General features: G+C 61.9%; 1 protein-coding gene across 1 annotated transcript; it reads left to right on the top strand.

Moving 5' to 3' along the window:
• Nucleotides 1–20,187: 20,187 nt before the first annotated feature.
• Nucleotides 20,188–22,589, top strand: MARCKSL1 (MARCKS like 1). Its single transcript, XM_068159270.1, has 2 exons — nucleotides 20,188–20,326; nucleotides 21,082–22,589. The coding sequence occupies exons 1-2, from the start codon at nucleotides 20,249–20,251 to the stop codon at nucleotides 21,691–21,693; spliced, it is 690 nt and encodes a 229-aa protein (XP_068015371.1). The 5' UTR covers nucleotides 20,188–20,248; the 3' UTR covers nucleotides 21,694–22,589.
• Nucleotides 22,590–26,858: the final 4,269 nt, after the last annotated feature.

Below are 26,858 nucleotides of genomic sequence, written 5' to 3'. Positions count from 1 at the left end.
ACAATTCTCACCATTCTACACCCATTTGGCAACCCATTTGCGTCCATTTTTCAACCCTTGTGCCAAAGCTGCTGCAACCCCTCGCTTTCAGCCCCTGCAGGGGATGGTTTGAGGTCCACAGGGATGGGGTGGGAGGGTCCGGCCGTGGACGGGGAAGCTCGGGGAGAGCTCGGGGAGGGTCGCGGGGTGGGGAGAAGCTCCAGGTGCTTTCACTTTTCCCGGTTGGGTGCCCACGCCGCCTTGCCGCCTCTCCTGCCCAACCTGCCCGTCAGGTCAGACCGGGGCTGGGACCGGGAGAAGGAGCAGGGTGACATCACCGGGGTGAGGAGGAGGAAGGGGCGCAGCTCAGCCCCCCGGTGACTCGCGGCTGGCGGCAGCGGGGTCGACCCGGAGCCGCCACCGTCCCTGCTGCCGGGGGGGCACCGGCCGTGCCCGCCGCTTTGGCCGGGTCCGCGCTCGGGGCCCGCGATGGGGCTCCCTCGGCCGGTGCCGGATCCGGCCTTTGTTCTGCGGGCATCCCGTGGCCGCCAGAGGGCGCCCGCTGCCGCTCCCTGGGCGCTCCCGGTGCTGGAGCCGGCGCTGGTCCTGCTCCTGCTCCTACTGCCGGCCCTGCTGCCAGTCCCGGTCCTATTCCCAGTCCCGGGACCGGTCCCGCTCTAGCCCCAGCACGTCCCAGCAGCGCTGCCGGTCTCCAGTGCAAGGGAGCCCCATCCGCGCCCGGGGAGACCGGGAACGAAACTGGAGATCAAACACCGAACCAGGGACGGGCCCTGGGGACCGAGACCGAGACCGGGACCGGGACCGGACCCCAGCATCATCCCGGTGCACAGGGTGGGGACAGGAGGCCGTCACCGGCCATGCCTGAGAGGTGACCGCGAGCAGAGAGGTGACCCCGGGCACGGTCCCGAGGCTCTCGGTAACCGGCAGTCGGCTCTGAGCATCCGACCCTACGGCAGTCCCACTCCGGCCCTCAACGGGGAGAGCGGCAGGGAATCGGTGGGGGCAAAGGGCCCCGGGAGCAAAGTCACCGCCGAGATTAAAGCACGGTGTGAGCAGCACATGGAGAGGGCGAAGGGCAAGGGAGGAAGAGGAAGGGGGAGCAGGAAAAACTCGATTGGGGCTGGCAGGGAGCACTGGGGCCTGGGGTGCAGCTGAGCCCCCCCTCGGGACTGTGCCCCTGCGCCCTAAACCAGCACCGGGGAGACACCGTGAGGGGGCAGGGACAGAGCTGAGCCTTCCACCGAGAGGCCTCTGGCTCACGGCATGGGAAGGCTGCAAGAAGCAACCCCCCCAGCAGGTCCTGGGGCGAAGTGGGGAGGGAGGATGGAGAAGGAGCCCCCCCCCCCTCTCCCACCTCCCCCCTGCCCCCGCTCCCCCCTGCCGTCTGTCTCTGCCTCTTGCATGGCTCCAGCCAGGGCCGGCTCCAGCCACTGGATGGGATTGCAAACTGGGCAGGGGGGAGGATGGTGCCCCGGGCGGGTGTGCTGTGCCCCGGCCCCCTCCCCACGGCAGCAGGAGGAAACGGCCGTGTCCAGCATTTCCCGAGGATGAGGATTTCCTTCCTCCCATTGAGCAGGGACCCTGAGGTTAGCACGCAGCCGTGGGGTGCTCGGCCCGTGGAATGGGGGACCTGGATGGAAGGGGGGGGAGGGAGGGGCAGAGACCCCCATGACACACACAGCACTGGCAGGAACCCCCACACCCCACACCTTTCCCTCTCTGCCTGCCAGGACCCCCCGCAGCAGCCCCTCTGCCCGCGGGGACCAGGCTTTGGGCAGTCACAGGATGGAGACGTGGAGCCACTTCCCTCTCTCCTTCCCCCTGGATTCTCCCCCTCCCTCCCCTTTGCCCACTCTGAGCACTCTGCTGGCATTGGGGGGGCAAGAAGGAGCAGCCCTGGGGTGACAGAGCCTTACCCTCCCAGCAGGGGCTGGATGAGCTGCAGCCATCCTGGCTGAGGGGTCTGGGCTTCCAGTCACAGCAGGAGGGTATGGAGGTCCCCTAGGTCCAGCCCTGTGACCCTCATCATTAGTGACCTCTGAGCAGAGCCTCCCACCCCCAAGGGTGCCTGCGCCCCACTGCTGCCCCCCCCCAAGCCCCCTCATCCCCCGGCCCCCTCCTCCTTGCAGGAACCCGGCCCGGACACGGAGGTCACTGCATTCCCAGAAAAGGCTTTTCCTGCAGCTGGGAAGCGCTGCGGAGGAGGGCGAGGGACACGTCTGGTTCCCTTGACTCGTGTGACTGCACAGGGGCTTTCCCAGGGGCCCCGAGGGGATGGGGACATCCTGGGGGAGCCCCCGGGTGGGAATTCCCCTGCGAGCAGCCCGGTGCTCTTCGGTGGTGACTTCATGGGAGACCCAGCTGCCTTGGTGACCCCAGGGCAACCCAAATGGTGCCCGGCCCCGTGGCGGCTCCGTGCCCCGGGGGTCCCGGCTTGGCCGGGCTCCATCTGCCGCCCTCCCCACGCCTGCTAATCCCGGGATTAGCAGCCAGATGCCAGGCGCAGGTTTGCTGCAGGTAACGAGTTTCCCTCGGGGAGGAGGCTGGGGACATCAAAGCCCAGGCAATTGTGGCTAATCCCATACCTGCCCCTAACGAGCTCGGCCTCCCCCTGCCTGCGCCCAGCCGGGATCCGGCAGCTGCCAGGGAGAATCCGGCTGGCACCAGGGAGTGGTGCCCCAGCCAGGAGGGCAGCGGGCACAGGGAGCCTGTGTGTGCTGGGGACTCATCCCAGGGTGCCCCCAGGCATGAGACCCCCAGGATAGTGGGCACGGTGTTGGGTCACAGAGCAAAAGGCCAGGCAGCCACCCCCCGCATGGGGCACGGCTGAGCCCTCTCTCGGCCGACCTGCAGCGTGCTGGGGACAAGCTTTGGCCTTGCTGCCCACTGGGAATCCTCTCTGCCGCTTCCCGGTGGACACAGCTGCTGGGAAGTGGCCGTTTCCCCCCGAGAAGCCCATCCCAACATTCCTGGGAGGCCACATCTGCCGCCCCCATCCCCAACCCCAGAGCCTCCGTCCCGCGGTTCCCAGCCAGTCCCACCCCGGTGCGGGTGGAGGAGGGACGCTGCAGGCTGCAGCCGCTCAGGATGGGGCTGCCAGCAGGGCCCCGACCCGCAGACCAGCTCCACACATTCCCCACTGAGCTTCCCTCCCCTTCCCCTCCCCTCCCTCCAGATTTCACACCTGAAACCATTTTCTCCCCAAAGCTGCTGCCACCTTCCAGTGCCAGTTCAGAGATGGTGTTGGTGCCCTGCTGGTCCAGTCCCAGGGGGTCCTGGGTTGCTGGGAGAGCCTGCAGCAGTGATAGCCTGCTGGGAACACAACAAACACCCCCCCAGCTCCTCCTCTTCCTCCCCCAAACCCCAGCCTGATCCTTCTTGGAGCACTGCCAAAGGCAGCATCCAGCAGCTGCTGATGTGGGGAAGGGGATAGGAGGCTGGGGGGGGGGACAGGAGCTAAAGGTCCCCTCCCTGGGGGCAGAGTGCCTGGGGGTTATCCCAGCTGGGCTGTGTCATCCTGTATCTGGAGGCTGGTAGCTTTAATTCTTCCTCAATAATCATTTATGCCATTAATAAATTCAGATGCCTGAAGTGGCTAATTAAGGGTTCGTTTGCCTGCTGCCAGCTCACACCCAGCAGGTTTTGGGTGAGATCAAAGGGGGGAGGAGAATCAGAGCAGGGAGGTGAGAGCATCCCCCCAGTGCCCATCCACCAGCATCCCTGCTCTCCTGGGATGAGGACTGAGGGCTGGGGACCCTTCAGCAGCACCCCAGGTCCTGCTCCACACCCCGGGCCCAGGGCTGTGGGCTCTCTGTGGGTCCTGGGCACCCCAATCCAGGGGGTGCTGAGCTGATCTGAGCTGGCCACCACTGGCCCTTCCTCTGCCTGACCTTGCCAGGGGCTCACCTGGCCAAAACCGGGGCAGGACACGGCCCAGGGGGCCCCATCCTGAGACCTGCCATAATTGCAGCCCTGAATTAGCTGCTGCACATCCTCGTGAGCAATTACACACCCGGCCTCGTTTCCTCAGCTCAGCAAGCCCAGGCTGGGGAGCCAGGAGCTGGGGGCGAGCAGGCAGGGGGTGGTGGGGCTGGGGCTGGATCCCAAGCCGCCAAGCCCCTCCCAGTCCTCTGCTCCTCAGCTGAGACCTCTAAACTCATTGCACTTGTGCAAGGGAGCAGAGAGCAGGCTGCCAGCACCCACAGCCCTGCAGGGAGCAGCTGGTGACTCCCATGGGGCAGCCTGGGGGCCAGATGGGTGGCAGGGGAGCAGAGCTGTGCCACCACCAGCCCCCCGCTGGCTTCTGCTGCCACTTTGCCCAACCAGCTCCAGCAGCAGCTATAAATATTTCACAGCTCCATCCTCTGCTCGGTGCTGAACTGACAGCTGGAGGCACAAAGCAGCTCCCACCGCTCCCAGCCCGCCCTGCTGGAGGCCGCTGGGCTGAGGCTGTCGCCGTGTGGGCACGGCCAAGGGCACGTCCTCTCCCTGCACCATGGCTCTGAGATGGAGGTACACAACTCCAGTGAGAGAGACTGGAAATGCTTTGAGGAGTGAAAGGTGGTGGATGGAGACTGGGGAGGGCCCAGGGCCGTTTCCCAAGCGCTGGGGACAAGGGCAGAGCAGGCAGAGCTGAGCAGGTTGCCCACCTCCCAGGCATCCCCATCCTGGGCACCACACAGGCTGAGCCTGAGTCCTGCTGGAGGTCCAAGGGGCCATAAATCCCTTCCCCCCCTCAAAGCCACCCTCCTGCCCCCACATCCCCTCAGTCAGACCCCAGTGGAGCCAGCTCACCAGCTACCAGCAAGGGTCCTGCCCCTGGCACAGGCGTGCTGGGCTAACCGTGCCCGGCTGGCAGCAGGGCAGAGCCAGCTGCAGAGCCTCTCAGGCTGCTGCAGGAGGCTGCGAGTCCCAGCCCGCGGCTGCTCCTGGGCACGCCGCAACCTGCAGCCCCGCGGGTGGCACAGAGACCTTCCCAGCCCCGGGGCTCGCCCGGGAAGGGCATTTTCCTGGCACTGAGGGAGTTTCGGTCTGGCTGTGGCCACGCTGGGGGCACAGCCTTCGTGACCCCATGGGACACAGGTTTGCCAGCGGCAGGCTTCCTCCCAGCGCCACCGCTCTGACCCCGACGCCTTCCGCCGCCCTCGGGCCCGCGGCTGCCTTCCTGCCCCGTCCTGTTTCCTGCCCGCTGGCAGCAGCTCTGCCTCCTCCCCAGCCCCACATCCCCCTCCCTGCTCCCGGCATTCCCAGTTTTCCCCTCCGTGCCTGCACCATCCATCCTCCCCCAGCCCTCGGATGGGAAGCTGTGGCCCCAGCCGCTGTCCCCGGACCCGCTGCCCAGGGAGGTGGCTGAGGTCCCATCCCTGGAGATGCTGAAGATCAGACCTGATGCGGCCTTGAGCAGCTTGATCTGGTTGGAGCTCTCCCTGCTGCCCGCGGGGGGCTTGGACAAGATGCCCTTGGAGGCTCCCTCCCAGCCCCACGCAATCTGTGCCCCCCTCCCCGGAGCTCTGATCCCCATGCCTCTGGGTGGGGCCTGATCCTGACCCCACCAGCACTGCTGGAGCAATGCAGCTGTGTTGGGAGGTTGCAGGTCCCCCCTTCCAACAACCATGTATTGAGGGGCTGCAGTGGGTCCCACCTCCCACCAGCCATTCACTGGGGGGCTGCAGGGGGTCCCCCCTCCCACCAGCCACCCTCTTCCAGCTGAGTGCTAACAGCACCAAGCAGAGTGAGGCTCCCCCGGGTTGGGGAGCAGCAATTCCCCAGCTGCAATCACTTTTGGGGATCTACCACTGACCTACTTTTTAATCCACAGGGATTGCACACTTCCAGCTGACAGGAACAAGCCAGATCTTTCCAGGAGCAGGGGCAAGCCCCAGTGAGAAGCATTTCCCTTTTCTCTTTGGGGAGCTGAGGGTCCTGCAGGCTCATCCCAGCCCCGCTGCAGGCTGCTGCTGAGGTCAGGCTGTTCCCACGCTCAGCCCAAGGGTCTCCCCCAAACCGGTCGGGCGTGCAGAGCTGTGACTTAGCCCCGAGTCAGGCAGCATGCAGCAGCAAGCCCAGGGCTGGGGGGGTGCTGGTGGAGGGCATGGGGTGTAGCAGCAGGATCAGACCTGCATGGGCTCCCACCCCCACCCCGTGCTTCCTGGGCAGCCACGCTGGAGCCTCAGTAAAGAGGGAAGCCAGAGATTTCCTTTTCCTTGCTCCTGCAGAGCCGGGGTGACCCCCACCCCCGACCTGGGCACCCACAGGGTGAGGACTAGGAAGGGCTTTCTTATCTCCCTGCTTGGCTGATGCAAGGTTTGCTCATTGCTGCTGCTCCCCAGGGCAGGTGACGTCGGTGGTGTCACCTTCCCCTGGCCGGTCCAACCCTTCCTGCAGGGTGATGCCACCAAAGGCTCTTTTACACCCTCCTGGCACCACACTCAGCCACGTGGCTGCTCAGACAAGACCACCAAAGCTTCTCACCACCAGGGTGGTGAGAGCCTGGCACGGGTTGCCCAGGGAGGTGGTGGAAGCCTCATCCCTGGAGGGTTTTGCAGCCAGGCTGGATGTGGCTGTGAGCAACCTGCTGTGGTGTGAGGTGTCCCTGGCCGTGGCAGGGGGGTGGGGACTGGCTGAGCCTTGAGCTCCCTTCCAACCCTGACAATTCCATGATTCTCCCCCAGTCCCAAGGTCTCCACTCCCCAGGGTGGTCAGGGTGGGTGTTGGGGCACCCCCCCAGGGAATGGAGGCCTCGGGGCTGGAGGGGGTTGCTCGAATCCTGGCTGTTGGGAACAGGCTGTTGCCAACCTTCTGCACCAGCCATGAATAAGTGGATTAGGAGCCAATCTCATTATCACTGCTAGCAGCCTTGGTGAGGGCTGTGGGATGGGGACAAGGATGGGGACAGGGCTGGGGACACTCCTGGGAGGTGGGATCAAGGGTGGGCAGTGCCCAGCGCTGGGCAGATTGTGGCCACGGCGCTTCCACAGCAAGAGCTCTGCTGCCTGCTGATCCCAGAGATGTGGCATCCGGGCTCTAATGAGGCAGGATGGTTAATTAGTCAGTGTCAATTTATGTTAATTAGTTGGAGGAGTCGAGAGACTTGATTCCTCTGCCACCTGGCTGGCACTGGGATGTGCAGAGCCTGGCTGGGAGGAGGGGGGGGAGGTGGGGGGCATGTGCCTGTGTGTGCTGCTTTGGTGTGAGGCTGCTGGAGCCCTGCAGCAGGCTGCCCAGAGAGGTTGTGGAGTCTCCTCTGGAGGCTTTCAAGCCCCATCTGGATGTGTTCCTGGGTGACCTACCCTGGGTGATCCTGCTTTGGCAGGGCGGGGTTGGACTTGATGCTCTCTGGAGGTCCCTTCCAACCACCACCACCAGGCTGGGAGTCTGTGGTAGCCACGTCCCCAGGGCAGGACAAGGTTGGCACAATCCCAGGAGATGTGACTGGCAGCGTGGGCTTGGCCAGGGGCAGCGACAGGCCAAAGCAAGGTGAAGTTTCCTGCGGGTGATTCATGCTCTTCCTTGACTTTTCTGCCTGTGAACAAGGGCTGAGCCGCAGAGGAAGCCACAGGGGTTTCCAGAAGGGCTCAGACACACTTCCCTCTCCCTCCCCCCTGCTGCCACCTCGCTGCCCGCTGCGATTTCCTCTCTCCTCCTGGGGGCAAAACGCAGCCGCTCCGGAGGGGAAGGAGCTGTGTGAGCAGCACCAACGAGACTGGGAAGCTCCTGGTGGTGGGAGCAGAGCTGGGAGCTGCGAGGAGGGAAGAGGGTGGGAAAGATGCCGTGGTCAGACCCAGCCCCCCGCGGGCTGGGAGCTGAGCAGGAGGCGAAGCTGCTCCTTAGCTTCCTCCGGGCTGTGGGCACCGCATCTTCAGCTGCTCCCGGGGCTTGGTTCTGCTTCTTCAAACAGGATTGCAAGCACCAGAAAAAGGCAAAACCTTAATCCTGCAAATCCTCTGCTGCTCCTGCTGAGGACCTCGGCGTGTGGCATGGGCTGGCTGTGCCCGGCCCCCGCTCCCCCAGTGCCCAGGCTGGGGTGTTGGGATTGGACACTGCCCTGGGGCTGCCCACAGCTCAAGCCCTGGAGCAGCTGAACATGCTGCTCCCCACCCCCACCCCAGCTGAGGTGTTGCAACCACCAAATCAGCTCCAAATTAAATCAGCCACATGCAAACCCAATCTGTTAACCCCTGGCAGGGTGGTGGGGACGTGCCCCCCACCATGGGCACCGGCACGGGAGTGGTGGTGAGTGCCACACTGCTGCTAAGGACGTGTGGCACCCACCAGCTCCACGGCCTCCCTGGGGTGCTGGGACCACTCAGCATGGACTGGGGTGAGGTCTGGGCACCCACGGGGGGGGTGAGGGGTGTCCCCCCCGTGCTGCCCCCGGCTCGCAGCCATCTGGCCAGGGTGTATTAAAGGCAGGGAGGAGCTGGAGAGAAATGAGGTCAGAGCTGTGATGGCAGCCAGGGAACAGGGCAAGGCTGCACCCACCTCATCTCCCTGGCAGCAGGACCCTGGCACTCCCCCTCCCCCCGCTCCATGCCTCCATCAGGATCCAGTTGTGGCACTTTGGGATGCCCTTGGATGCCACCAGGATCTCAAAGCCAGCCCCAGCCCCGGCTGCAGCAGCTGGCTCCTGGGTAACAGGGGATGTGCTGGGTGGACTTTGCCCCTCTGCAGCATTGCCACAGCCTGGCAACACTGGCAGAGCCAAGCAGGAAAGCTGTGCCATGCCTCTTGGGAACGCTGCCCATGCCACGGGCATCAAACAGCACCAGGGAAGGGGGAGCAGAGCCCCATCCCCCACAGACCCCGCAAAATCCATGCAGGGAGGGCAGCAGGCACCTCCTGGGCTCCCCCACTGCCACTGCCTGAGATGGGCATGTGGGTGTAGTGCCAAAGCCGTGCCCCTGCCCACGCTGGAGCAGCAGCAGCCTGGCAGTGTGAGTGCCCACGGGCAGCTGCCTGCATTTCATGCATTTTTAAGGAGAAGAAGGTTAGTAGGTCACTCCAGCGCCGCAGGCTCCTCTCCAGCTGAGCTGCTGTGCTGCCAAACCCAGCCAGGCTGGCAGTGAGGGGGCTGGGGTGGGCACACAGCAGCCGTGCCCAGTGCCATGGCAGAGCAAGGCTGCAGCTGCCCCGGGGGCTGCAATGGTCCTTCTGACCCCACCGGCTCCGGCCACCGTGCCCTCGCTGCCGCAGGAGGGGGATGCGGCCAGCCCGGTCCCTGTCCTGGTGCCAGCGGGCAGGGAGCTGGCATGAACCATGCTGGGGGGAGCTGAAGGTCCCCATTAAGGTCTGGCAGATGCTGGGGCTCTAGCACCCCGAGCCACAGGGCCCCACGGAGGCCGGCAGGGTGTGGTGGTGGCGGCGGAGAGGTAAAAGGCACCGCGGTTAAAAGTTAACACAGAGACAAAGAGAAGCCAGGATGGCAGCGCCAGCGTGGCCACACCAGTGCAAACAGCAGAGTTTATGGTGGCTCAGGCCTGGGAAAGGGGTGAGTGGCTCTGTCTCAACCCTGCCTGGCCTCTCCCTGTGCCACCATCACCCCGGGGTGGCATCGGTGCAGCCGCGCCAGTGCCTGTGCCCACGCTTGCAACACCTCTGTGAGGAGCAGCACACACAGGCTGGCACCAGCGCTGCTGCTGGCTGAACTCAAACCTGGGGTGAAGCCAGACCTGGGCTGGGTGAACCCAAATCTGGGGTGAATCCAAATCTGGAGTGAACCCAGGGCTGGGGTGAACTCCAGTCTGGATTAAACCCAGACCCGGGCTGGGTGAACCCAAATCTGGGATAGATGAACCCAAATCTGGGGTGAATACAAGTCTGGAGTGACCCCAGAGCTGGGAGGACCCCCAATCTGGATTAAACCCAGACCTGGGGGGGGATGAAACCAAATCTGGAATTAATCCAGACCTGGGGTGGGTGATGCCAAACCAGGGGTGAAGGCAGAGCCGGGGTGAAGGCAGAGCCGTGGTGAAGCCGGGGCTGGGGGGGGTGAAGCCGGGGCTGAGGGGGTGAAGGCAGAGCCGTGGTGAAGCCGGGGCTAGGGTGGGTGAAGCCGGGGCTGGGGGGGGTGAAGCCGGGGCTGGGGGGGTGAAGGCAGAGCCGCGGTGAAGCCGGGGCTGGGGGCGGTGAAGCCGGGGCTGGGAGCCACGGCAGCCATGCAGCTCCCTGCCGCCGCGCAGCCCCCACCCCGCATCCCGCAGCCGTTGCCATGGCTACGGCCATGCAAGTCTGGGCGAAATGCATCTGCTGATGCAGCCGTGGGGGTGGGGAGGACACTGCTGCTCCCCAGTGCTGCTGCCAGGCAGGGACACCACCCCCACCTCCACCTAAGAGGTCCCCACCAAGCCCATCACCAACTGCTGTCCCCTCCCAGGACCTTTGCTGAGAGCCACGGCAGGACACTGGGGGGGTGGAAAGGGTGGGTGCCAGAACCCTGCCGCAGAGGGCTGCAGGCTGCCTTCGATGGGGTACATCACGGTGAAAGCCCAGAGGCTCCCCCAGCCCTGAAAGTGCTGCAAGAGGTTTTTCAGCGCCGAGGAAAGCCCAAAGAGGGGAGGTCAGAGAGCTGCGGGTACAAAAGCCCTGCAAAGCAGGGGAGGCAGAGAGCTGAGCTGGCACAACTGGGAGGCAAAGTGCTCCCCAGCAACCACAGCACCCGGCTGGGGCACGGAGCAGCCCCCCTGGAGCCCAGCACCAGGGGCTGTGGGCGCTGCTGGCCCTCAGGCTCCCTCCCAGCCCTGCCGGCGGCTGCGGTGGCCCTGGGGACACTTTCGGTTTTGCTCAGAGGAGGAGGAGGGGAATTCTGCTCCCGGCGTTGAGCAATCCAGGCTGGGCACAGCCGGGGATCAGGGAAGGAGGGGATTTCTGATGGAAAGTTGCAGACAACCCCAGCCCTGACGTGATTCCCCAGCCCAGCTCCACGCCGGCTCCTCCCTCGCAGCCCAACCTGCTGGGGGCTGAGTCCCCTGCCCCCTCCCACCGGTGTGGGATTCGGGGGAGGGAGTTTTCCTGGCACCCCAGGATTCACTGGGATCAACAAGTACCCCCAGCCCCTCAAATCATCCAGGATCCAGGTGGAGGGAGCAGCAGTGGGGAGGTTAAAGGCATTGAGAATGCACAGGTTCCTCAGGAGGCTTTGGAGCTCGCAGTCCCCTCAGATGAGTGGGGCTGGAGAGCTGCATCTCTCGGGGCTGGAGGTCTGCATCCCTCAGGGCTGGAGGTCTGCATCCCTCAGGGCTGGAGGTCTGCATCTCTCGGGGGTGGAGGTCTGCATCCCTCAGGGCTGGAGGTCTGCATCCCTCGGGGCTGGAGGTCTGCATCTCTCGGGGGTGGAGGTCTGCATCTCTCGGGGGTGGAGGTCTGCATCTCTCGGGGCTGGAGGTCTGCATCCCTCAGGGCTGGAGGTCTGCATCCCTCAGGGCTGTTTTTCCAGGGTACCAGAAGATAACAGCCCTCTCAACTCCATCGTTTCCCAGCACCCCTCCCGCACCCCCCGTCCCTCCATCCCTTCTCCCGGGCAAGGCAAAAGCTAAGCCCGCCCTGGATGTCCGTCTGTCTTTCCTGCTGGCTGTCCACCCAGCCCATGGCAGTCCCCTCCCCCCACGTCCATCCTCTGCACACAGTGGCCTCTCTCTGCCCGGGCCCGTCAGATGTTGCTGAAAAGGAACAATGCGAGGTATTGTCTGTCCCGGCTCGCAGGCATCAAAACCCAGCAGCGCAACAAAAAGAGACATTGACTTGCAGGGAGAAAGAGGCCCATAGAGCCCGGGCTGCTGGCCCGGGGGAGGGATCCCTGCCCCGCAGCATCCCAGCGCCGCTTTCCTGTCCCGGCTCCGGCGGTGCCGGCTGCCCCGCGACGCGGTCGGCTGGATGCCACCAGCCCCGGGGACTGGGCTCAAAGGAGTCACCACGCTGGGGGCTGGTGGTGGAGAGGAAGGGCTGCTGGGCCCCATGGACAAGGGATGTCCTTGGGATCAGCACCACAGAAGCTCAGCGTGGTGAGGGTTGGAAGGGACCCCTGGAGATCATCCATCCCAACCCCCCTGCTCCAGCGGGGCACCCACAGCAGCTTGCCCAGCAGCACAGTGGCCAGGAAGGGGTTGGAAGCTCTGCAGAGGAAACTCCACAGCCTCTCTGGGCAGCCTGCTCCAGGCCTCCAGCACCCTCACCCCAAAGGAGTTTCTCTTGTTCAAACCTCCTGTGTTCCAGTTTGTGCCCACAGCCCCTTGTCCTGTCCCTGGGCACCGCTGACAGAGGTCTGACCTCATCCCCTTGCCCCCCAGCCCCTGGATATTTATTGACATTGCTCAGCTCCCCTCTGGGGCTGCTCTTCTCCAGGCTCAACACCCCCAGGGCTCTCAGCCTTTCCTCCTCACAGAGATGCTCCAGGCCCCTCAGCACCTCTGCAGCCTCTGCTGCACTCTCTCCCTGTCTCCCGTGGCAGCAGACATGCAGGGTGCTGGCTGCACTCCTGCTGCTGCATGTGCCCAGGCTGGGACCCCCTGAGCCAGGCACCCACCCCCACACCTCCAGGGACATTCAGGGCTCACCCACAGCTGTAGCCCCTGAGAACAGGGAAGGAGAAGTGGCACCAGCACTGCTGCCCCACAGCCACACTCACACAGCCAGGGCAGGGACATGGCATCTGCTGCCATCACACAGCCACAGCTCCATGAAGCTTGGTGGAGGCATTGCCCTGAGTAGGAGCAACAGCTGACCCTAACCCATGTCCCCATGGCAGCATGACAGCCACCACATGTCCCCAGCCCTACTGGGAGCAGCCCACTTGCACAGGAGCAGCCAAGGCAGAGTGGCTCAGCTCTGAGGTTCTTTCTGCAGCCAGTCACAGGAACATGGCAGAGGTGACCCCAGGGATGGAGGGAGCTGAGCCCACCTTGCTGAGGCAGGAGAAGATCACTGTCCCCAGGGGAAGAACAGCAGCCTGCCTCTGCTGTGCATCCTGGCTGTGTATCCCCCAAGGCTGGACTCGATGTGGGACAATGCCCAAGAGCCACAGGATCCCCTGCTGCCTGTCCCAGCTGTGGCCACGCTCAAGTGGCTCCTCTGCAGGCAGCTCCAGAGGAAACAGGATGGGGAAAGCTCCACTTGGACTGAGCATCCCTTTTGTTTCCATTATAAACTTCCCTTCCACCGAGGAAGGAGGCTCTGAGACACGCTCCCCACTCACCCCCGCGCAGGGGACCCTGCCAGCAGCACTGCCTGGGCTGAGATGGAGCAGAACCTGGTGTGGGGCAGCACCCAGCCACCCTCCCCAGCCCTGCTGCCAGCTGGAGGCTGCAGTTCTGCCCTCCCAGACACCCGCTGGCAGCTGTCCTGCTCCTGGAACGTGCCTCAAGCAGCAGTGCTCGGCTTGCTCAGGGTCAGGGAGTCTTTTATCAGCCCTGAGATTCAGCCCGGGGCAGGGATACAGCAGATAAGGGGTGTGGGAGAGCCTCCTGCCCGGGGCCAGCCTGATCTGCTGGGTTCCTGTGGCCGGCAGGAGTAGGGCAGTGGTTGTCCCTCTGTACTCAGCACTGGTGAGGTCACACTTCAAATCCTGGCTTCAGTTTGGGGCCCCTCACTCCAAGAAGGACATTGAGGTGATGGAGAGGGTCCAAAGAAAGGCAGAGAAGCTGGGGGAGGGTCTGGAGAGCAGGGCTGGGGAGGAGCAGCTGAGGGAGCTGGGGGTGTGCAGCCTGGAGAAGAGGAGGCTGAGGGAGACCTTCTGCCTCCCTACAGCTCCCTGAGAGGAGCCAGGTGGGGGCTGATGTCTTCTCCTTTGTATCAGGTGATAGAAAGAGAGGAAATGGCCTCAAATTGTTCCAGGGGAGGTTTAGGTTGGATATGAGGAAACTTTTCTTCACTGAAGGAGTGGTCAGGGACTGGCACAGGCTGCCCAGGGAGGTGCTGCAGTCACCACCCCTGGAGGTGATCAAGAAACCTGTGGCCATGGCACTTTGGGCCATGGTTTAGTGGCCATGGTGGGGTTGGGTCGATGGTTGGACTCAGTGATCCTGGAGGTCTTTTCCAACCAAAACAGTTATCTGATTCCTGTTCTCCTGGGAGGAGTTGGGAGAGAGCAGCAGGCTGGGAAAGGTCAAGGTGAGGCTCTCCATGGGGTGTTGACCTTCACCATGCAGAAACTCCTCCAGGACTGTGCCCAAGGGATCATTCTTCTCCTACCACCCAGGCAGCCCATCCCAGTCACCCTGCTGATGGGTTTGAGGTTAGAGGCCTTGGCTTTGTTTGCAAATGCTCCAGCTCCTGGCCAAAAGAAGGGCAGATGGTCTCTGAGATAAAAACAAGGGGACTGCTCTTTCTTTCCTCCACCATGACTCACAGCTGCCAACCTCTGCCCCCAGCCACCCCTCCTTGAGCAGGGCAGGGGGCGATGGGGAGGGAGCAAGGTCCTGGGGTGGGAAAGAGGTGCTGGTCCTGCAGGGTGGGCTGTGGGGAGGATGTTACCGGAGTGAAAAGCAAGGCCAGAAATAGCAAAGGCAGTTACACAAGGCACTGGTTGCCATGGGATCTCCCCAACCCAAAGTGACTGGCTCTGGCAGGCACAGAACAGGCCCTTTCTTGTGTTTCTATGGGAAGTCAGCTCCTTGCTGCAGCCTCCCGGGCTGGAGCCTTTCCCAGGGCAGGAAGGATTCGGGAACGCCGGCCGCGGCGTCGGCTCCGTGCAAGCAGCAGGGAGAACCCCCCCAGGAAAGACCTCAGCAGCTTCTTGCGTGGGTCCAGGACACTTCTCTGGTGTAAACATCTGAGGGACACTCAGCAGCCAGCCTGAGTGACTGCACAGCCGTGAGCAGGCTTGGTGGTGCTCAGCTTCTGCTTGGGCAACAGGCTGGAGAGATCCTCTTGGCCACCACTGACCTCCTGCCTGCCTGTCCTCAGCCAGCCCTCACTCATCTCCTGTAGAACCCCCCAGCATGAAGCTGGCCAGACTTCCCCTCTGCTGCTGAGGATGTCCTCACCTCACTCAGCACCCATGGTCTCCCCCAGCCCCTCTGCCCCAAGCCCCTTCTGGGCTGCTCAGCTGGAGCACCGCTCGCCGTAGGGACCAGACGGGTGGCCACGTCCTGGAGCCCTGGGAATGTCATGGGTGGGCATGGCTGGTGGGCATGGCTGGTGGGCATGGCTGGTGGCCACAGCCAAGGCAGACCCCCAGGCCCTACCCCATGGCTACTATTTTTAGCCAAGGGCTCTTCCCAAGGGCCATTCCCATGCTGGAGCTGCTGCCATGGGAGACGCTGGTGCCGCCCAGCCCTGCATGCAGCACAGCCCAGCCCTGCGCCACCCCTGCTGGAATCCTCTCCCTGGAGAGAGCTAATTAGCTAATTCCTTTGCTATTTAGCAATCAATATGGAAATCCCTCTGCTTTATACCCAGTGTTGCTGGTTGCCCTGGCTGCCCCCTCCCCTCCCCTCCACTAACACCATTAGAAATCCTCCAGCAGCTGATCAGAGGCTGGCTCCGGATCCATACATAACTAACTGCACTGACTCTCCATTAAGGGAATGCGGTGGCTGGCAGGAGAAGGGCAAAAGGGCTGGGGGGCTGCACCCTCCTGCCCCACTCCAAGCTGCCTGTCCACCCCAGTGCAGGGGTGGGGTGGGGGGAGCTGGGCTCTCTGCTCTGCTTTGCAGCCTGGCAGCGCTTAGCACCTAATAAATTAATAATCAGCAGGCAGCGTAAGTAGGGCTGGGGAGTGGCACAGAACACCCGCCGGGATCTCGCCTCCCCGAGGCCCTTCAGCCAGGAGCAGCGTGGCAGAGAGGCAGACAGATTTGTCTGCCTGTCCATCTGCTGGAGGAGCAGACAGACAGACAGGCAGACCCGTCATCTGTCCCTCTGTCTGCGTCCGGCAAATCCCCGGCGCTGCCCGGGCGGCCAAAGCCCCTGGCGCCGGCAGGGATCCCGGCAGCAGCCTCTGCCCTGCCTGACACCTGGGGATGGAGAAGCCCAAGGCACGGCTGAGGCAGCAGAGGAGGGATGGGGCCCGTGGTGAGCAGGGCTGGTGCTCACACTGGTTTCTCCTGGGAGGGGTTGGGTTGGGTTCATGCCGGGAAGCCTTCGCTGTGCGCAGTGCAACCTCCTCCCCCTGTGGCACCACTCCGGGCGCACAGAGAGCCACAGAACCACCTGGCTGGAAGAGACCCTGAGACCATGCACTCAGCCATAACCTAACATCTCCCTGGACACAGCTCCTAGACCATGTCCCTAAGCTCCTCATCCACGTAGCTTTTGAACACCTCCAGGGAAGGGCCCTGACCACCCCCCTGGGCAGCCTGTGCCAGTGCCCAGCAACCCTTTGGGTGAAGAAATTGTTCCTCAAGTCCAACCTAAACCTTCTCTGGTGCAACCTGAAGCCATTTCCTCTCATCCTGTCACTTGTTACTAGGGAGAAGAACCCAACCCCCACCTGGCTCCAGCCTCCTTTCAGGGAGCTGCAGAGAGGAGAGGTCTCCCCTCAGCCTCCTCTTCTCCAGGCTGAACAACCCCAGGTTCCCTCAGCTGCTTCTCATAGGTCTTGTGGTCAAGAGCCCTCACCAGCCTTGCTGCCCTTCTCTGGACACACTCCAGCCCCTCAATGTCCTTCCCAACACCCCCTGTGACACAGGGAAGAGGGAAACAGCCTCTGCCCAGGCTGGGAGCTGGAGCAATTAGCCACAGGACTGCCCGTGGGGTCCCACCCTCACCCCACAGAGCAGCACCAGCGGCAGCTGCCAGCATGGCCACACTGAGCACCACTCCTGAGCCAGCTAAGCCCTTCTGGTGCCACTGCTGCCATCAGGACAGGCATCTGCAGCAGATCCAGGGCTGTGGAAGAGGAGGCAGGCTGGGGAACGCTCAGGGGAAGGTCTCTATTTATAGCCACGTCCCTCACGCCGTGCCGCAGGAGAGGGCTCAGGAGAAGAGAGATGTGGCACCTGGGGATGCCTCCCCGATGGAAGCAGCTGGCAAGCAGCTGCCAAGCAGCATGCCAGGTCTCCTGCATCGCCTCTGATGGTGGGGGGAGGGCTGTTCTCCCCCTGCCCACAGCCAGGCTGCATCTTGACCTGTCCAATCATGCCAGGGATGTCTCATCTGCCTCATCTGCCAGCCCTGGTGGAAGGGGAACAGCAGGCTGGAAAGTGCTCCCTGCCCTCCAGCAAAGCATGCAAGAGACCTGGGCTTTGCTTGGGGGCTGGGGGTCGCTGAACCAAGCAGCCTCAGCTGAGCCAGCAGCACAGAGCATGGTGACAGCACCAGGAGCACCCTGCCAGCCCCAGCCCTGTAAACCCCACCCCAAATCCTACCACTGAGGAAAGCATCTTCCCAGCAAGCAAGGAGTGGAGCTGTGCATCCCCAGCCTGGCAGACAGAGCTGCACAAGGGCTGCCACCAGCACCCCAAAAGCTGTGCCCCCAGAGCCCCCTCTCAGCTCCCAGCTCCCACTGTGGTGGTGCAGTTGGGTGGGGGGCTGCTGGTGCTGCTCACCTCAGTGCTTCTCCTGCAGCTTTGACACAGGACAGGAGTGCCTCAGGGATGTGGCAGGGATGGGTGGTCTCAGATGGGCACTGAGAAACCTGGAACTCAGTTGGGTTTGCTTGGCATGGCTAAAAGGTTGTCCTGCTGCAGTGGTGGGGTGGCATGGTGGGATGGAATGGGTCAGGATGGGTTGGGATGGGATGGAGTGAGGATGAGAATGGGGAAGGGATGAGGATAGGGATGGAGCTGGGGATGGGATGAGGCTTGGGATGAGATGGGACAGCAGCATGACCACCCTGTGTTCCTTGCAGAGGAGAGCCAGGACAAAGTGAAGCTCAGCAGAAAGGCAGAAAGCCACTGCCAGGAGGTGAGAAGAAAAGAGGATAGTTGGCACAGCTGCTGGGGCAGAGGCAAGGACTCTCCAGCTATGGCTCTGCCAGGTTCTGCTCCCCAGCAGACAATGGCTGGGGACACTGGCCTGGAGCAGCAGCAGAATCACAGAATCATTAAGGTTGGCAAAGCCCTTTAAGTCCAACCAGAACCTACCTACCATGACCACTAAACTACATCCTGGAGCACCACAGCTGTCCACAGCTTCTTGGACAGCTCCAGGGATGGCAACTCCACCAGCACCCTGGGCAGCCTGTGCCAGTGCCTGCCCACCCTTGCAGGGAAGAAATGGTTGCTAATCCCCAACCCAAACCTTCCCCCCCCGTGTTTGCCAGCTCAGCAACACCCTGGCTTGGACACTTTGTCTTCCCAGAGCTTAATGGCCTTGCTAGGCTCCGAAGGGCACGTGCCAGACCAGGGGCTGCCTCCCCCACGGCTCCTTGGCAGCCCTGATGGGCAACTCTCCATCCCACAGCCGGCCAGAGGCGTGGGCAGCCAGGCCAGCAGCAGCCCAGCAGCCGTTCCAAGGCTTTATCATCAACTGGCCACCAAAAGTCAATAAGGAAGACGCTGCCTGCTTTAATTAACAGCGCGATTTCGCTCTCCCAGGGGGTGAGATGATGTGGGGGGCAGGGAGGACAGAGACAAAACATGACCTTGTTGGTGGAGCACACACAGTGGCACATTGTTTTCCCCCTGGGAGATGCTGGCCTTGATCCTGCTGGGGCTCTGCAGCACAGCTGGAGGCTGTGGGGCTCAGGGTGTGTGTGGGGGTCCTGCTGCCTGCGCTGGCTCGGTGGGTGCAGGGTGTGTGGGGAGCACCGAGGACATGGGGGCTCAGGACGTGGCACTTGGGAGCAGGGCCCCTGCTGCTGGTGGGGTGTGGGTCAGCCAGGGAGCACTGGTGGCTTAGAATCACAGCATCATGGAAGTGTTGAGGCTGGCAGAGGCCTTTGAGCCCCCCAAGCTCAGCTGCTCTCCTGCTGTGCAGCTCACAGCCCCACGCTGCTGCTAAAGCCACTGCCACTGAACCACATCCCTTAGCACCACATCCATGAGGCTTTTGAACACCTCCAGGGAGGGTGGCTCCACCACCTCCCTTGGCAGCCTCTTCCAGTGCCTGACAACCCTTTCTGTGAAGAAATTCTGTCCTAATCCCCAACCTAACCCTCCCCTGGCACGACCCAGGGCCATTTCCTCCTGTGCCACTCTTGCATGGGAGAAGAGACCAAACCCCACCTCTCTGAGGTGGTGGTAGAGGGTGGTGAGGTCTCCCCTCAGCCTCCTCTTCTGAAGACTAAACAACCTTAAAATCATGGAGTCCAACCATAACCTGCACACAGCTGGCCCTAAGCTCCTCATCCAAGCATCTCCCCTCCAGCACCACCTCCCTGGGCAGCCTGGGACAGTGCCCAGTGTCACTATTGGTGGAGAGACGTCTCCTGGTAGCCAGCCTCACTCAGCCTGCCCTGCTGCAGCTCCAAACAGGCTTGGACAGGCACAAGAGAGTCTTATTTTGGGGAGCACCCTGCAAGGAAATCATCCGTGCCTGGAGCCCCCGCTCCAGGCACTGCTGGCCGTGACCAGTGGCCCTGGCAGCACCAGGAGGCTGCAGGACCCTTGCCAGTGTTGCCAGCCACTTTGGTTTGTTCTCAGTTTCTTTTCTCCTCAGTTCTCCTTTTCCAGGAAAGCAGAATCCCAGGAGGACAAAGGAGCTGCTCTGTGTGCCTGGGAGCGCAGGGCGGTGGGAGCCAGGCTGTGACAAGTTGTGCCCCGCATCCAGACCTTCCAAGAACTGGTGGAGCTCACCCTGCAGGGAGCAGCACCCTGGGGTGTCAGGGCCACACTGCCCCATGGCACTGTCCTGGGGGTGATGGGGCTGGGATGAGCAGCACCGTGGGACCCTCTCAGCAGTGCTCCCGGTGTTGGGAGCACCCCGGGGGTGTCAGGGCTGGGAGGAGAGCATCCCAAGGGTGACCGGGCTGGGGTCAAAGGCATCCTGGGGTGACAGTGGTGGGATGAGCATAACCCCGGGGGTGTCGGGAGCGGGATGAGCAGCACCCTGGAGGTGAGAGGGCTGAAGAGAGCAGCACCCCATTCCCCTTCCCCACCACCCCCCGTCTCGCCCCGCCTGCTGCTGCCCCGGTTCTCGGGGGTCTCACAACCGGGGAAGGGGAAGCAGCAGCCCTCCGTATCTCCCACCCCCCAATCCCCAGTCCCCAATCCCCGCCGGGGCGCTGGCTCCATCCCCGTCCCCCGCCCCCGGGGCGGGCTCGCTGTCGTCCCGCCCCCTCCCCGTGCCTTATTACCGGGGCTGCGGGGGGCTCGCCCTACTCCCGCCGAGCGCAGCCGCCGCGGCGGGGTCCCTCGGCCCGACGTGCCGCACCATGGGCAGCCAGGGCTCCAAGGCGGCCAAGGCGGACGGGAACGCCGCCGACACCGGGCCCGCCAAGGCCAACGGGCAGGTAGGTACCAGGGGAGAGCAGCGGCGAGCCCCGCTGGGGCGGGCTGGAGAGGAAGGGGCTTGGGGGGGGCAGACAAAGGCGGCGGCGGCTGCTCGGTGGGGAAGGGGCGATGGTGGTGGTGGTGGTGAGCCCGGAGGGGGTTCGAGCTCCCGGTCCTGCCCGTCGGGCACCGAGCGATGCGGCACCGCCCGCACCGCGCCCCGGGCTCCCTCCCGGCCCCGGGCGGGGGCCCCGTCTGCCGCCGCGCCCCGGTACCGGGTGTGGAGCGCGGGCGCCGCCCGGTGGTAACGCACGGAGCCTCCCCCCCCCCCCCGCCGTCCAACCCCATAGTGTAATCCCCCCGAGCCCGGTGCATCCCCTCTCCCCATGCGCTCTCCATGCCCGGTGCCACCCTTTCCCCAGCTGTCCGCCGGTGGCAGCGCCCCGAGCCCTCCGGTGTATTTCCCGCCCCCATCGCCGGTGCCCCTCCGATGCCCGGAGTGTCCTCCTCATCCCGGTGCATTCCCGATCCCCGTGCCCCTCCCGTGCTCGGTACACCCTTTTTTCCCACCTGGGCATCGGTGGCAACTCTCCCCACCCCCACCCGGAGCCATCCCTTATGCCCAGTGCATTTCCCCCCGACCCTGGGCATCCCCTCACCTGTGCCCAGTTCCTGCTCTTTCCTTGGCTGGGTGGGGGGTGGGATTTTGGGGAGGGGGTGCTGAATCCTAGCTGTGCCTAACACTCTGCTCTTTTCTCCCCCTCTTCCTCCACAGGAGAATGGCCATCTGAGGCTCAATGGGGACATGACACCCAAGGTGGGGGACCAGGCTGTACCCCTGAACGGGAACGGCTCAGCTGAACCCCTCAAAGAGGAGAACAAGGAGGAGCAGGACGGTGGAGACACCATCGAGCCTGCCCCCCCTGCCGAAGGGGGGGAGGCTAAGCCTGAAGGTGCTGCAGCCCCCAAGGACACCCCCAAGAAGAAGAAGAAGTTCTCCTTCAAGAAATCCTTCAAGCTGAGTGGGATCTCCTTCAGGAAGAACAAGAAAGAAGCTGGGGACTCCTGTGGGTCCTCTCCCACGGAGGACCAAGGCAAGGCAGAGGCCAAGGGCGAGGAGAACCCCACTTGCTCGGGTGGGGGGACGGAGCCATCGGCTCCCCCCGAGGAGGGGGCGGCGGAGGAGCCTGGCAAGCCTGAGGAGAGCCCTGCCGAGGGGCAGCAGGGAGCCGAGCCCAAGAGGGAGGCTGCAGAGGCAGGGGGAAGCAAGGAGGAGGAGAAGCAGCAGGCAGGGGAGAGCCACGGGGACACAGGCAAACCAGAGGAGCCCTCCAAACCCGCGGAGCCTGAGCCTACAGCAGCTCCAGCGGAGCAGAAGGAAGAGTAGAGCCCCCCTGGCACTGGCCTGACTTAAGACTCTTTACTCCGTCCCCTCCATCCTGGTAACACCACGGACTCCACACCACCCCCTGCCCCGCCTAGGACTGACACCACTTTCTACACCCAGCACTCCCCCCCTCCCCCAGAGCTCTTTGCTTTCCCTCTCCTCGTTAGAGAGCTGGTTTGGATTCCCACCACCGCGGAGTAGTTCTGACCTTACAAAGCCTTTCAAACTGTGGAGGAAGGACTATCCTGGACCTAACTGGAATTTACAGTCTGTGAGACCCCCCCCTCCACTCCCCCCAACCTTCCCACTCCAACCCCCACCGAGCCAGGGACTGTTCAGTGGATTCCTTTTGCTTTGGTTTTATTTCCCCACCCCCCTCCTCTGTTTACATTCCTGGTCCTGACTTCATTTAAAGTATTTTGTGCTCTTTTTCTTTTTTTATAGAGATCAAGGGTTTAAAAAGCTAATCTGGGTAGTTGGTTTGGGGTGGGGTTGGCTTCTTCTTGGTTTTAGGATGTTTTACTCTTGGCTTAAACCTCTTTCCCCCCCCTTTCCCTCCCTCCCCCTTACAGCTTGTAAGTCTGCTGTGTTTAATTCTGCTTCTAGGGGATAACTTTTAGGGGTGGAGGGAGGGAGGTTGAGGGGAAGGGGAGGGGGAGGATGGAGGGGGGGAGGGCTCCCAGCTGTACCATGTGAAGCCACATTGAGTTTGGATTTTTTTTTCCCTTCCCTGTAAATAATTCTTTTCTTTTCTTGTTAGTTGTTTTGGTTTTTTTTAATGGCCAAACCAATTGGATTTGTCAATTTTCTAACTTCTCAAGGGGGGGTAAACAAAACAACAACAAAATGAGTTAAAAAAAGGGCAAAAAGAAGAAAGAAAAAAGAAATCACTAAAAGCTGTCTGAGCTTTTTTTTATTCCTTGTAATATTTGGGAGGGGGGAAAGGAAATTAATAAATGGTGACCCCTTTATGGGTCTGAGCTCTGAGTCCTTCTTGTCCTGGGGAGGCCAGACAAGGGCTGAGGAGAGGAGATGCTAGCAGTTGCTTATTGAGTTCACCAGCTGCTGCATTTAATCAGCCCTCCCCAGCCCTGGCTCTGCTGGCAGTTAATTGACTTGCAGCAGATGCAGAGCCACAGCCACAAAGGACTTTCTCACACACACACACACACGCCCCCACCCCAGCCTCTGGTCGCTTCCCTTCGGCTCCCAACTGCTCAGCTGCCTGCTTGCTACCTGTTTTCTTCAGGCTCTCCCTCTCCCCCCCCCCCCCCCCAGCCAAGGATAAGTTAAAGTGATTGATTTCTCTCCTTCTATGGAGGGCTGTTGGGGTGAGACTTCCATTTGGAGCTTGGTTTCTTCAATTTTAAGTGATTCTTGTTGGTTGGTTGGTTTTGGTGGCTGTAGAAGAGGGTTTGGCTCTCTTCTCCCCTGGGAAGACACAGTAGAGAGCCAGATTCATGCCCTGGGAGTGAAGATTGACCTCCTCCAGAGAGAAGATGAAGGCACAATGGATGCCTCTGTCATGTCTGCTGCTCTCTGCACAGGGCTGGGGGTGGGTTGTTTTTCCCCCACCCCCCCAAGCCAGGCACGCAGCAGAAGGCAGCAGCAGCACTGCCCCTCTCCAGCAGCTCCAAGGCAGCAGCCTCCAGCAGAGCTCCTCCATTTAACAGCCTCTTCCCAATCGCCATCCCAGCACCTGCCCCTGCTGCTTGGGCTGGCAAAGGAAGCGAGGGAAGGCAAGGACCTTTGTTTGCCCCAGCTGGCAGCACCCTGGCATGGCAAGGCCTTGGGGTGTGAGGCCCATCCCTGGTCCCTCAGGTAGGTGGAAAGGGCCCAAACCCTTTGTCTGCCACACCGCATCCCCTGGTGGAGGTGGGAAGGCAGAGTCAGCACAGCAGGATCTCCATCCCTGGTCGTTTGCCCCCCTCCCCTCAAGCAAAAAGGGTCTTTTAGGTGCAGGCATTCTGGTCTGGGAGTGATTTGGCAGCTGGCTGGTGGGGTGTGAGGCAGGGCCAGCCGGGCTCTGGCTCCCCGCAGCCGCTGCAGAGCGTCGTGGCAGCCATCTTAAGAGAGAGGCTGGAAGGAAGAGGAGCTGCAGGCATTATCTGGCAAGGGGGGATGGTGGTGGTGGGGGAAACTCCTGAATTGTTTTGTGTTTGAGGAAGAGAGGATTTGAATTGTCTGCTCTGGTGAGAAAGGAGAAGTTGAGTTTCCTGGGGTGGTTATGGCAGCAATAAAAGTCAACTGTGCCACACAAAGCCTTAGCTGCACCACCCTGCTTTGGCTTCTTGAAGCTTTCTGTCTCCATTTCAGGTGGGGTCTCAGCACTCAGTTGCAGGATTCTCTTGCTCCTAATTAAGGACAGGATTTTTTTTTTCTCCACCCTGTGTTTCAATTCTTTGTCTCACTTGAATAGCAGATAAACCCCCACTGAAGGTGAGCCAAGAGCTGATCCTCCCTGCCCACAACTCCTTTATTCCTTGTCCAGATTAGCCTTGCTTTCAGGGCATCAGCTGCTGGAACACACCAACCCAACCACAGAGCCAATTAGTGTCAGCAATGCTGCTGCCACTTAGGGAAGAAACAAGGAGGGGAGGGGGGTGGGGGGAAGGAAACCCCCAACACAGCCCTGTGACCCTTGGTAGAGGAGCTGTGAGCAAAAGAGAAGACTAACAACCAAAGCCCAGGGTATTTTGATTTGCCTCAGCTGGAGGGCAGGGTCAGGAGGAGAAGTTCAAGGCTACTTGTATGAAATACAGAGGAAAGGATAAAAGCAGTTCCCCCTCTTTCCCCCCCCAGCATCTCTGGAAGGAAGCAGAGGGAAGCTTTCAGGTGCAGCACAAGCACTGTGCCAGATGAAATCCATAGGATCCAAGGCATCACATCCAGCTCCTAGCAGCAGAGAATGGCTTGGGGTGGCAAAGCCCCTTCAGATCACCCAATCCAACCATTTGCCAGCTCTACCCTCTCCATGGCTCTCAGCAGCACAGCTCTGCCTCCTGGAAACCCCTCCAGGGATGGGGATTCAGCCACCCCCCGGGCAGCCTGGGCCAGGCTTTTAGAACCCTGCCAGGGAAGAGGTTTTTTCTGATAGTCACCCCTGGGGCAGCTTGAGGCCATAGCCTGTCCCTTGTTACTAGGGAGAAGAGACCAACCCCCACCCGGCTCCAACCTCCCTCCAGGGAGTTGTGGAGAGGCAGAAGCTCTCCCCTCAGCCTCCTCTTCTCCAGGTGCTCTTCTGAGAGAGGAGGGAAAGCAATCATGGCTCAGTTCCCCTTCCCTTCCCAACCCTTCCAAGAGCTGTCCTTTCTTCTTGCTGGGCCCTACCATCCTGATCACAACCACTTTAGGTGCCAGCTGGAGCAGAGGAGGCTCCCCATGAACAGAAGGGGAAAACCTTTCCACTGGGAGGGTGCTGGAGCAGGCTGCCCAGAGAGGCTGTGGGGTCTCCTTCTCTGGAGGCATTCAGAACCAGCCTGGATGTGTTCCTGGGGGTCCTGCCTTTGGTGATCCTGCTCTGGCAGAGGGGGGTTGGATTGAAATGATCTGCAGGGATCCCTCCCAACCCTTGATTGTGTGAGTCCAGAGAGGTGTGGCCATGGCACTTTGGGGCATGGTTTAAAGGCCATGGCCTGGAGGATGCTCTTAAAGGTCTCTTCTTGGATTCCAATTTCCACTGCTGGCTTCAAAAGCAAACAACTCCTGCTCCTCCCCCCAGCCAAGGTGTCAGAAAGCAGCACACCCTCACTCCAACCATAGAAATGTACCAGTTTTATTACAAAGGCTCTCCAAAAGTCAAAATAAAAGCATCTTTAAAAAACCCACAATTAGCTTTCCCCCTCCCCCACCCTCCCCACGTTTCCCTCCCCTCCCCCAGACACAAAGTTACACTGAGCTCTCCGGGCTTCACCTACAAACACTGAGGAGCAGGAGTGAGACAACTCACCCAGCATCAAAGAGACTGAGGGAACAACAAACCAACCCTTAAAAATGTCACTGTGGGAAACAAAACAGAAGGGGGGGAGGGGAGGGGAGGGGGGAGGAAAGAAGCATCTAAAAAAATCACCCCTTTCAGGACTACCCTGGGGGGAGTTAGCAGCATTGTCAGAGTCGAAGCCATCCGCAGCGCTCCCCGGGAGGTACAAACCCTCCTCCCCTCCTCCCCCCACCCCGGGAAAGGAGAGCAGTGAGTCAAAAAGCTGCCAGCAACCACCTCCTGCAAAGCATTTGCACCTCTGTCCCCTCCCCACCCCCCCCACCCCCCCCCAGAGAAAAAGAGTCAGCTGCACGACAGCAGATGCCAAAGAAAAGGCCAGGTCTGGGCACAAAAGAGCTCAGAGGAGCGGGGAGAGAATGGGTGGGAGGAGGAAGAGGAGCAGGGATGAAAGCGTGCAGAGCCCCATCTGCTGTTCCCTTCCACAGATAACAGCTCAGGAGGCTGATAAGACAGTTCCTCTTATTGACTGGCCCTGAGAGCAAAGGAGAGGAAAGGGCCAGCCTGAAAACATGGGTGACTTCACCTCGGGGAAGAGCTTCAGAGCGAGGGCCACAGCAAGGAGAGGCTTCAGCCTCGGGGGCTGGGGGCTGGGGAAGCGCTGCAGTGGTTCCAGCTGAGGACAGAAAGCAGGCCTGGCAGAGCACAGCTCAGGCCTGGCACAGGTCAGTCCTGGCTCAGGTCAGTCCTGGCAGAGCACAGATCAAGCCCTGGCAGAGCACAGGTCAAGCCCTAGCACAGATCAAGCCCTGGCAGAGCACAGGTCAAGCCCTAGCACAGATCAGTCCTGGTGGAGCACAGGTCAAGCCCTGGCACAGATCAGTCCTGGCAGAGCACAGATCAGTCCTGGCACAGGTCAGTCCTGGCAGAGCACAGGTCAGTCCTGGCACAGATTAGTTCTGGCAGAGCACAGGTCAGTCCTGGCACAGGTCAGTCCTGGCACAGGTCAGTCCTGGCAGAGCACATTACACAAGCAGGAGAAGCAAAGCAGGTGGCCAGAGGGGCAGTAACTCACTTTCCCCCCTCCAAGAGGGGCAATAGGCATAGAAAAAGCCCCAAGAGGTGTAAAAATCTGAGCTCCTCCCTCCCTCCAGCTGCCCAGCACTGCCACACAACTGGGTCTGCAAGAGCCTGCCAAGGGTTCCCCACACAGCAGGGGCACTTTTCA

The sequence above is a fragment of the Melanerpes formicivorus genome, unplaced genomic scaffold (genome assembly GCF_026170545.1).
Source record: "Melanerpes formicivorus ecotype bairdi unplaced genomic scaffold, bMelFor1.0.p_v2 SCAF_45, whole genome shotgun sequence".
Classification (NCBI taxonomy): domain Eukaryota; kingdom Metazoa; phylum Chordata; class Aves; order Piciformes; family Picidae; genus Melanerpes; species Melanerpes formicivorus.
Note: the sequence above shows the minus strand (reverse complement) of the source record. Positions and strands in the feature narration are given on the sequence as shown.